Source organism: Rattus rattus, chromosome 4 (assembly GCF_011064425.1).
Source record: "Rattus rattus isolate New Zealand chromosome 4, Rrattus_CSIRO_v1, whole genome shotgun sequence".
In the NCBI taxonomy this organism is placed as follows: domain Eukaryota; kingdom Metazoa; phylum Chordata; class Mammalia; order Rodentia; family Muridae; genus Rattus; species Rattus rattus.
This window is the reverse complement of record NC_046157.1, coordinates 7276068-7287745: the sequence shown is the minus strand read 5'-3', so window position 1 is coordinate 7287745 and position 11678 is coordinate 7276068. Positions and strand designations below refer to the sequence as shown.

General features: G+C 46.6%; 1 protein-coding gene across 2 annotated transcripts in view; it reads left to right on the top strand.

Annotated features, from left to right (window-relative positions):
* Positions 1-836: 836 nt before the first annotated feature.
* Positions 837-11678, top strand: part of Dgkg (diacylglycerol kinase gamma) — a 155211-nt gene continuing 144369 nt past the window's right edge. For both annotated transcript variants that reach the window (XM_032900015.1, XM_032900014.1), the window contains exon 1: positions 837-1027. In XM_032900015.1, the coding sequence (XP_032755906.1) occupies positions 961-1027 (67 nt within the window). In that variant the 5' untranslated portion in view covers positions 837-960. The remainder of the gene's footprint in view (positions 1028-11678) is intronic.

Here is an 11678-nt window from a genome sequence, read left to right as displayed (position 1 = left end):
CAAAAGCCTCTTAGGGGCTCTGAGAACTGTTCTCACACTAGAGGCCTCCAGCCAAGGGCTGACCTGAACGTCCACAGCAGCCCACACCTCGAAGTTAGAAGCCGTGTGATAGGATCTGGGCATCGACGAGGGAGAGGAGGCTCCCATTTCAAATCAGCTGAGTGGCTTCCTGTTCCAGTAGGATTCTAGGGACATCTAACAGCCAGGGGTCTTTTCATCGCTGCCTCTGGGAACCTAACACCACCATTTGTGAAAGACATTTCAGCTTCCCCAGTGTGAGAAGTATGGCTATCCTGTCACATAGGCCAGTCTGACATGCAGCTGGACAGTGGAGCAGGGCTGTCATGTGCTGGCTTCTGGGCCCTCCTCAGACCTCTCTGAAGGTAGACGACACCATTAAGAACACAGAATCGGGCTGAAGAGATGGCTCAGTGGTTAAAAGCACTGACTGCTCTTCCAGAGGTCCTGAGTTCAAATCCCAGCAACCACATGGTGGCTTACAACCATCTGTAATGAGATCTGATGCCCTCTTCTGGTGTGTCTGAAGACAGCTACAGTGTATTTATATACATAAAGTAAATAAATAAAATCTAAAAAAAAAAAAAAACCAAAAAACACAGAATCGTTGCTGTCTTTCTGCAGAGACCATGTTGGGATTCTCTCTCTTTTTTTCCTGGCAACTCATTTACAATGGCTTTTTCGCTTTCCCTTAGGAATTGACAGCGTTTCAGGATTGGCCTGGACTACAGCAGGAACATGTTACCTGAGAAGTAGCACAAGTCTTTCACCAGCTGCCGAGAGGTGTCCACAGCCGTCATCAACCCTCGAGGGCCCTACAAGTCCCAAAGGCATCATTCACTGCACATCTGTAATGAACCAGGCCCTGAGCCCGGCCTTGGCTTCTTGCTGGTGACCGGAACTCCATCCGTGGGTCTTGAAGCGATCACACTCGGCTGAAAGATGAGTGACGGGCAATGGGTCTGTCTCTCATCAGAAGAATTTGATCAACTTCAGAAATACTCTGAATGTAAGTGCGGGCATTCACAGACACAAGGGAGGGTTTTGTCTCTGCTAGGGACTTGATACCTGGAGGGCGGAGCTATCGGAAAGCCATGGAGAGTGAGGCCCGATGGATATACTTGCTTTATAAACACGGAATTAGTGTTTGCATCTATATAACGATGCAGTCACTCCTGTGCTCAGCACAGAATTGGGAGTACACACTGGAGAGAAAAGGCAGGTTTTAGAAGCACCGGTGGGCTCAGCGAGCGCTTCAGCACCGGTGGTATAATTGGCTGAATTCTGCCCTTCTTCCCAGGCCTGTATTCACACCTGACCATATCCTGAGCGTATTTTCAGCTGGTTGCTCCTTTAAACATAACTTTCCAGGACAACAGGTGCATGGTGAACATGTTCCACCACCACCGACTTCAACCCGCTCGCTCGTGTGTTTTGAAATCAGAACTGGACTCTTAGCTTATGCCTCCTTTCGGATTTTGTCCTGAGAAGGCCTGGGCTCTTAGTTTCCTTTCTGTTGTGCCCAGAAACGCTGTCAGCATCAAGTGACATTACTCACTACTAGGAGCGTGAGATGTGACTCCCACAGGCTACCCCGCACCCTGAGTGGTGATAGGATGTGCTTGGGCTGAGGCAGAGCCTCATCTGCATAAGTAAGGGACCCACGCCAAGTCTTCCCTCTGCCTCTTGTCTCTGTGATGTCACGACTCTTACAGACCCTAAGCACCACATCCCGGTTTGTAGAGAGGAATGGAGCAGGGGCTGAGGGATGACTTAGTCTGTCAGGTGTTGCTGGCCGCCCAGCAAGAGGACTTTGGATCCCTAGCATCTTGAGAAGAAAAAGAAAGGAGAGGAAATTCAGGTGCTGGGGCAGGTGCCTATCATCCCAGCACTGGAAAGAGAGAGAAAGGAAGATTCTGGAACCTGCTGGCCAGTCAGTGAGACGAATCAACAAGCTCCAGGTTCAGTGACAGACTCAGATTTAAAAGAAAACAAATATAGGGAGTGACTGAAGAAGGCATATGATCTACACACACACACACACACACACACACACACACACACACGCATGCACACACGCACACATGGACAGGGACACACACATGGACATACCCACAAAAAGTAGGCACACCTCACATTCTTATTCAAGCCTACTGACCTTTTACTCCGTGTGCTCCCCAAGATGAACCCTGTAGTGGTCAGTTTGGGTGCTGGTATTATGGGTCCCTGCTCTTCTCCAACCTCCATAGGCTTACAGAAACTATGCAGTGCTGACTGGGAACAAGGGTAAATTCAATTTAACTAAATCTGCTCTCCAAGAGGTGAAAAGAATCATGCAGGTAAGGACTGTCCCATGTGGTGAAGGATCCTGTTCAGGGGTCAGATCTGTACTCGAGAGACAAGCAGAACGTAGCTTGGAGACAGTGGAATCTCAAAGTGCTCTGGTACCGACGATGGCTTGCAGTGCATATAAAGGCACAGGGAGCTACGAGAAGAAATCGGAATGGTAGACAGTTGTACCACAGAGTGGGTGACTGAACAACAGAAACCGATTCTCTCTAAGCTGTGGAGGCCCTGAGTCCAAAATTAAGGCATTGGCAAGTTGGTTCTTTTGTGGGATTAGAGGGATGGCCTCTCCTGGGCTGTGCCCATGACTTATTGACAACCATGTTCTCCCTTAGTCTCCTCCCATGGTATTCTTTCTCTCTCTCTCTCTCTCTCTCTCTCTCTCTCTCTCTCTCTCTCTCTCCCAATTTCCCCCTTTTATAAGGATACAGCATAGGGAATTGGATACACCCACTCCAGCATGACCTCATCTTAACTGCCTAGGGCTACAGTCACCCTACATCGGGTCTCATGTTAAGACACTAAGGCATGGGCTTTTAGCGTGTGAGCAGGAACCAAACTGAAGGCACAGGAAAGGATCTACTTGAGTGACCTCTGAGTAAGGCCCAGAACGATGAGGCTAGTGGAGAGGTAGGCAGAGGTGTGGACTGGCTGGGAGGAGCAGAAGGATGAAGCAGGATGTAGGGATGGGCTAGCATCAAGCCTTTCGTGTCAATGTGTGGGCCATAGAGCAAGTTGGGGTGCTACAGAGTCTTGAGTCTGGAGGCTGTCTATAGAGTGGTTTGCATCAGGTAGCCGCTAGGCCAGGAGTCAGTCAGTCAATGGTGGGGATGAAATCTAGCCTCAGGCGAGGAATAAGATTAGAGGGGAGAATTAAAGCTGGTTTGAAGGAAGTTGTGATGGAAATGCTATCTATCCACACATGTAGAGCGATGGAGGCACCTCAGAGACTGAGCTCTGAGTGGGGCAAACAGGAGATCCCAGGGTTGGTGGGAACAGTTGGGGATGCCGAGGAGAAGGGTGGCAATGGCCCACCCACTTACACATCCAACAAAGAGGAAGGGGCAGCTCCTGTCCTCACCGAGTAAGACATGAGACTCAAACCATCACATCTGGGGATGGAGGGTCTTAAGAAGACCAGAACTGGTCTTGCAAGGCTCAGCCCCGCCCTGCAGGGATGCTCTTGTGCAATTCTTCCACTCAGACACGGGCTGGGAGCCTTGTAGAATGTGGGAGGAGTTGGAGAAAAGAACTAGAAGGCCAGCCAGGACCCCTTGTCAAGATGCTTCTGAGAGATGTGCCGTACATAGAGGTACGAGTGGGAGCTCGGGTTAGGCTGCAGCTCTGCCTTGGGAATCTGTAGTAACAGCAGCTGGGGAGGCGGGAATGAAGGAATAAAGGCTCTTTAGAGATTAGAGTGAGGAGAGAGAAGAAGACAGAAGTTTAGGGTCTGCCATCAGCTAGGGATTCCAGACGGAAAAAGAGTCACAAGACAGAAGAGCTAGAAAAACAACCAGGTTAAAAAAGAGCCCAGGAAGCCAGATGGCGGTGGTGCATGCCTTTAATCCCAGCAATCAGGAGGCAACGGCAGGGGATCTCTGTGAGTTAGAAGCCAGCCTGGTTTACAGAGTGAGTTCCGGGACAGCCAGAGCTACCCAGAGAAACCTTGTCTCAAAACAAACAAACAAACAAACATCCAGGATGTGTGGGGAGTGTTGCTGCACACCTGTAATCCTAGCATGGGATGCTGGATGGGTGTTCTGATCATGTTGTAACAGGAAAGGGGGAAAAAGATGAAATTCTTGGAAAAATGATTAATCCTTAGAGAAAACCTTGAAAAAGTCACTTCACCAGTTTTAGATGTATTCTGTTGTTCAGTCAGATCGTATTGCCATAGCAACCACTCCCTCATACCCACATAAACAGGAGCCTTACAATAGCAGAATGATGAAGGACACAGCCCAGGAACTGAGCTCTTTCATGGGTGGGGCTAGAGAAGAGGTGTTCTCCACTTGTGTTACGTAAACTCACACCTTCTCCGGAGGCCTTCTGGTAGGAGACGTTCCTGGAAGCATGAAGTCAACCCCACAGGGACACATATCTGTGCTGGAGAGTACGTTTGCTGTGAGGCAACTGTGAAGGGCGTTTATCAAGAAGCTACTGTGCTGTTAAGAAATTTTTATTACAAAATAAAAGCCAACTGTAGCCCTGACTCTCAGGAAGTGGCTACAGGAAGATGGCAAGGTGAACGCCAGCCTCGGTGACATAGCTGAGTTCAGGCCAGCCTGGGATACAGTGCATAGCTCTGTCTTGATGTCACAAACAAGCCAATAAACAGAATAGAATGCAAGTTCTTTCTGTTTCAGCCTGACTTCAAGAAATTAAGTGTCTACTAGAGATAATCAATCCAATACATAAATGGATGGATGATAGATAGATAGATAGATAGATGATAGATAGATGATAGATAGATAGATAGATAGATAGATAGATAGATAGATAGATAGATAGATGATAGATAGGTGATAGTGGATAGATGGGTGATAGACAGACAGACAGACTGATATGAATTAAATTAGAGAAAATTTGAGTTCATTTGAAGACAGTGAACCAATGTGCTGTGTTCTTAGGAACTGAGTTTTGCTAGAATTAGGTGGAAGCGAAGTGTTTAACTTCAAGCATATACAGTTCGAAACCTTTCAGCGTTGCTTGTGGAGTCAGAGAACCTGTACAGGCTTGAGTTGTAGAACAGTGTGGGATCTAAGTAAGCATCAGGGATACCCCAATGTTAGTAATGCTAGCCATGGGGGGGGCCTGACATCATCAAATGCTCACACAGTCCTGCCCTGTAGAAGGTAGAGTCTACTTGCTTCCGACTTAGAAGGGAGGAGCCGGATGTCTTCTCATCCACATCTCTCTGAGCTCAGCTGGCCTCTTTTTCCTCTGTGATGATTAGGAATCTGCCTACACAGTCTCGGAAAACGTGAGGCTATGGAGGAATGTCTTTGGAATAATGGTGCTAAGAGTTTAGGAGCTCTTGAATCTAGACAGCTGTTCAAATGCAGATTCTGACCCAGCAGGCCGGTGTCGCACCACGCCTGTGTTCCTCACAAGCTTGCAGATGATGCTGACCGTCCAGGGACCACACTTTGGGTTGCAGGAAGGTATATAGAGGTTGACTGCTCCATCTCTCCACCTTCCCTTGTCTGTGAGCCCAAGCTACTTAGAGAAAAAGTGGGAATGTCGTTAGCAGTGCAAACACAAGAGTGAGTTACGTCGATCGTTCAGATCAGTCGTGATGCAACAGGAAGCTTGGCATCCTCCCACAGTTTTCTCTCAGCAGTTAAAATTCTCTTTGCTTCTCTGTAAACTCTCTAACGCTTGTGTTCTGTGCTGCTCCGTGGCTGAGCCATCACTTCCACAGGCTCTGGAAGTGTTAGACCTGAACTGCTTCAGCCAGCCTCTGTCTTGGCTGCGCATCCAAATCATGAGGAAGGCCCTGAATATTGCCGGGTCTCTGCCTAGGCTAAAGGCTACTGAATCATGATCTGTACATGTGGGACTCAGTCATTGGTATGTTCTAAAGCCTTCCATATGATTTTAGTGTGCAACCAAGGTTGAGAAGACTGGTTTATCATCTACCCCCTCCCCGCATATAGGACACACGGGACAGGCATGGCCTCTCCTACTGATCTCTTTTCTAGTTATCATTGCTTCAGTAAGCCTTTATGGGACCTCTGCTTTCTTCTGGTCTATGGGCTGCATGCTGGGAACAAACTGCGAATGGATAAGGAGGCACAGTAGAGAGAACTCATGTGGAAAAGTGAGTCAGTGGCTGCGACCAGGCTTCCCCACATCTCTCCCATCCTGCTCTGTGGTCTGATTCCTCCTCACTGAAGTGACTACACGGGCTCCTGGCACTGGAATTACTATGGTAACATCTTCCCTCTTCCAACCCCTGCAGAAAGCCCTGCTTTGGTTGTTCTTGGCTTCTCGGAAGAATTGCAAGGATTATTTGTACCTCCCAGCCTTCTCTTGGTGTCTCCCATTCCACCACTCCTCAATCAGGAATCACCTACAGTCATTTTCGGTATTTAAAATCTATCCTCCTAGCGTCCACCTCATGGCCTTTTCTGAGTTGTGAGGGGTGAGCCTGAACTATTAGCCCATCAACTGGGCATTCCTGGAGATTGGTTCACCCAAAGTGAGGGCATCCAACATGTTGGTAACTGGTGTCATCGTGGGCCTTGGTCCAGGTCTATAGAGTGAGAACCTCAACTTCCCCCCAGATCCCAGGCAATTCCTCTGCTCACTACAATTCAAGAAACTGCTAGGAAACCTTGAGGAATGGAGAGTTTGGCACCGTTGAATTTCACTTCTGTACGTGGGTTTTCAGATTCGCCTTTGAAATGTTGACTCATGGTCAATTCCAGGTGTAACCATAGTGTTCACAGCCAGAGGACAGCCTATAAACTTCAGGGTCTGGTCCAGGTAGCGAGGTTGATTTTCTGCTGTCAACACAAGGTTCTGGTTGGTCAGCTTGCTCTCACAGACCATCCCTGCCCCACAGCTACATGGCCAATTCTCCGGGAACAGAGCCTATTTCTTTTCTTTTAAATAGTCTTTAACTTTTCTTAAATGCCAGGAATAGATGTTTAGTTTAGGTCCCAGGTTTCCTGGCTCACAAAACCTAAGAGATAGTCATGGTTTGAAATTTTTCTTAAGGCAGTTGTAACATCTACACACCTGAGTTGGAGTGGATCTGTCTGCTCGTGGCCCAGGCAGTCTAAGTTCATAGCAGCTGAATAATTTGACTTGCTGGGTGGAGTTCTATGGTACTGGTTCCTTAAACAATGGAAGTTGTCTGCTGCATACAGAGCAACTTCAGACTTGCCACAGTTGTGAGCTTTTATTTTCAATAATTATCCAACAAGAGAAGAGCATGGCCAGGAGGCAGAACAATGGTCCTCACATGGCTTGCATTTTAACTGATTGAGAAGTTTTCCAATGCATTATTTGCTGAGCGTCCCAATGGACTAACAGATCATGAGACCAGGTTTTGGTACATACAGGAGTTGCCCAGTTGACTCTAACATGCATCCACATTTCAAAGCCACAGTCCTCGAATTTTAAAGGGCCATAGCTCCTGACTTAGCATTCATCTACTGGGTGAAGCCAACAGCCATGATCACTCAGATAAGTTAAACAGAAGAAAAGAAGAGGAACACACTCATGCTGTGTGCCCTTGACAGAATCACTCAAGTTTAACAAACTCCTGTTTCCCCTTCTCTACCATAGGAATAATCGTTACATCAGAAACTGTAACAGTTACTAACACAGCCAACATCTTCTGACCAACCCACAACCAATGGGAATTGTTGCCAGAGTGGTAGACATGGCTCTATTTACTATATTCAGAAATGCAACTTCATATCCTCTAACACTATGACACAGGGTTTGGCAAGGGAGGTCTCTGCTGAGGTTACACTCCTAGGCCCACAATAAGGCCCGAAATAAGACGAGGGTTGTTTCAAAGAATTCTCTCACTGTAACCACTCCTTCCTCAAGGAAAGAGAAACCTCCTGAGAAGAAATGGCCAGAAAGTGTCAGAGGACATCAAGAGAAAGTGATGTTCCTCTACATTTGAGAATTGGGTTGTCTGTCTTTCCAAGAAGTGTTTCAGTGGGACTATAAAAGCTGTGTCCTAGCTAATTTTATGTCAACTTGACACAAGCTAGGGTCATCTGCAAAAGCAGGAACCTCAACTGAGAAAAGTGTCTCTATCTGTGTCTCTATCTCAGATAGAGACTTGATTAATGATTGCTGTAAGAGGTCTTTATGACAACAGTAGAAAGCTATCAAGACAACTCCCCCATAGGTCAAAGTGAAATCATTTGTGAGAAAGAAGGCTGTGGGGGGGGAACTAGTTATATATAGTTTGAATTCGAGAAGTTTATTGTCATTTAATCTTAGGCTATTGATCAAGTGTCTTAGATGGCTTTCTCATTGTTTTGGTGGTGATTTTTTTCAAGATGGGGTTTCTTTGTGTAGCCCTGGCTGTCCTGGAACTCGCTCTCTAGATCTGCCTGCCTCTGTCTCTTGAGTCCAGGGACTAAAGTTGTGTGCCACCATATCTGGCTTTGTTTTCCTTTTTAAGATCTTGTTAAAGGTGAAATTTGATAAGTAAATAAGTATGTATGTATGTATGCATGCATGTATGCATGTATGTATGTATATGTGTAGGTACACATCACATTTAAGTACACAGCAGGTTTTGGAAATAGAACCATAGCACTTCAGGGTCAAAATATTTCTGCTAAGTTGAACTTGGGAATTTTTTAATGTGGGAATGATGTCAAAGAGTATGGATTCTATTGAAGTTAACCCTTGATTCCCAGTAGGGTGTCTACTTCTCAGATTCACATGGTTTCCAATCTGGGCACTTTAGCTGAGGTGAAAACAAGCCACTAAAACAGATCATAAAATGCAGACTTTCCCTAATGTCACACTGCCTGTGTGACAATGAAAACATGCCTGGGGGGGTTGGGGGGTGGGGGGTGGAGGGGTGATGGCTGAGCTCTGGCCCACTTCTCAGCTCTCCTCCCTTCGGGTTCAAGAGTGGGCTTTGGAAAACAGAGTCCTGGCTGATGCTCACCACCGTTCAGAATGTCTGTAACGATTTTGAACCAGTGAGCTTCCATTGGCATTCAAGAACCCCATAGACCTGGCCCCAATGTACTCCATGACTGTAACTTTTTCTAGGTGTTTAGGAAAGCCCTTCATCTTGGCTCACACTGTCTCTTCTGGGAAGAGTCCTTCAACATCATATCTGCCTTTAAAATTTCACCCAGGCCAGGAGAGGCAGTGCGTGCCTTTGATCCCAGTACTTTGGAGGCAGAGGCAGGCGGATCCTTGCCTCTGCAAAGTGAGTTCCAAGACAGCCAGGAGGACTGTAATGCAGAAAAAAAAAAAAAAAAACGCAAACAAAATCTTTCTCAGGTGCTTCAGATGCCAGGGTAGCGCTGAACCAGCCCCACCTGAACCTCGGTCTGTTTGACGTTTGACTTTATTTCTTGTTCATTTGGTGCCAGCCTTGCTGCCACAACAGTCACACTTGACCTTGTGCTAGCAAATGTTTGCTAAGCAATAATGATTAATGCGGAAGATAAAGGACGCAGACGCTCGAGCCAAACGCATCCTTAAAATGCTTACTCTTGGGAAAGCCATGCGATTTTATGAATTTTTAACTTTGTCGTTTGTAGAACTGAAGGAAGCATCCCAATTTTTTATATGAAACTCCCAGAAGAGGGTTTGTGAGAGGCCACAGGTCAACGTCCTCAACAGAGGACAGTTCACAACGCCATGCTACTTAACCCTTCCCTCACCAGCCCTTTTCCAGTGCCTCGAGATCTCAGGCTGAGTCCGCCGTCGCTCTCTGAACTGAATGGAAGCGACCCAAAGTGTTGGCATCTGCTGCCTCGATCTGACTGAGCTATTAGCTTTTCAACATCTGTTTTGAGTTTCAGAAAGAAATTTCCATTTTTAGGCCCCAGCGGCGTTCTCGTGAAGCATTTCAAAATGCCTCAATCCTGCAGTGATTATAACTGCTGCTTGATAGACTTCCAGTCAGCAAAACCACAGAGAACAGCCCAGCCCGTGTAGGATCCTTCGCTCGGATGTTTAAATAGGAGTTAATAATGAAGCTTGAAGAAGCTTTTAATTACCCACAATTCCTGAGGGCAGGGGAAGCACAGGTCATAGAAACACTGATTTCTTTCACGGTCTGCTGCATCAAACCACGCATGCACGCTTGATGCGTTTTTATGACAATTATTGATCCCTTTTATCCCCGGTTCTTACAAAATTCCTGCGAGGCAACGACCAGTGATTTTTCCTGTAGCTTCTGAATCCTTTTAAAGATTTATTTTCGTTTCATGTGTACGAGCATTTTGCCCGTATGTGGACAGTGCTCTGTGCTGAGCTGTCTCACCAGCCCCTTCTGCATTATTTTCTACAGATAGTGCAATTTTTTAAGTCGCCATGCCTCCCGAATGCCTAGATATCCATTTCCCTTTCTGAGCAAATGTCGCCTATGGGAAGCAGTAAGGGGGAAGTGCAAGGTCAGAGACTCAACTCGCAGAGGAAACGTCTCCCTGTCAGAAATATGACCGAGCACCCATAGAATATCAAATCAGGCAGGCTAATTGTGAGACATAATTGAGGTTAATTTTTTGTGTCAGGGTGAATAACTCAATTCTCTCTATCAAGATGGAAAATAAAAATTAAGGAAAAGGGAACAGAGTGGTCAGGATCACAAAGCTGGAAGAAGCCACCTCTCCTCAGTGCAGTGTTTCAGCACCAGGGGCAGAACCTTGCTCCCCAGGGCTTCCCACTGAATGCAGTTAATGAAATGCCCCCCACCTTTTTTTTCTTTTTTTTAGAGGTGTGGGGTTGGTGGGTCTTTATGTGCTTTGCTGTTGTTTTGAGAAGTGTGGGAGTCAGTCAGTCTGTCTGTCTGTCTGTCTCTCTGTTATACGGTCTCTGAATGTAGCCCAAGTTTGCCTGAGAGTCTGGATTCTTTTGCCTCAGTCTCTCAGGTCCTGAAATTACAGGTGTAAACTACCACACTCAGCTCAGGGTTTGGTTTGGTTTGGTTTGGTTTGGTTTGGTTTGGTTTGGTTTGGTTTGGTTTGGTTTGGTTTGATGAGTATTTTGAGACAATGTCTTACATACTCCAGACCAGGTCAAACTCACTATGCGGCCAAAGCTAGCTTGATTCCTGACTGCCCTACCTCCCATTCCTGAATGCTAACAAGGTTTTTAATGCTCTGAACTTTTACTCTGAAGCCAAGATCGTGGTACAGTCCTGTAAGCCCAGCACTGGGATGGTGGAATTCAAGTCATCTGCGGCTACATACTGAGTTAGAAGCAAGCCTAGAGAGCAAGCCTGGGCTACTTCAGACCGCGTCTCAGAAAAAATTAATAGATTTCACTCAGATGTTTGCACATTCGTGTACATGCTTAGAATGTGTCCTGTGTCAGATATAGACCCAGTATATATGGTTTGATATGGAAAGACCAAGTAGCTATTACAGTACCTCAGACATCCTCAGTTGTTCCAGAGGCTCCCTCATGGCCCCCAGAAACTCCTTTTGCTGCACTCCAGTCTAGCATGACACCCTTCATGTGCTTTGGGGGAATGGGATGTGCATGTTTGTGTGTGTATGTGTGTTCATGTAGGTGAATATACATGTGAGTGCGTGTGTGTATAGTGACCAGAGGTCACCCTCGGATGTTGCTCTATAAGTGTATCC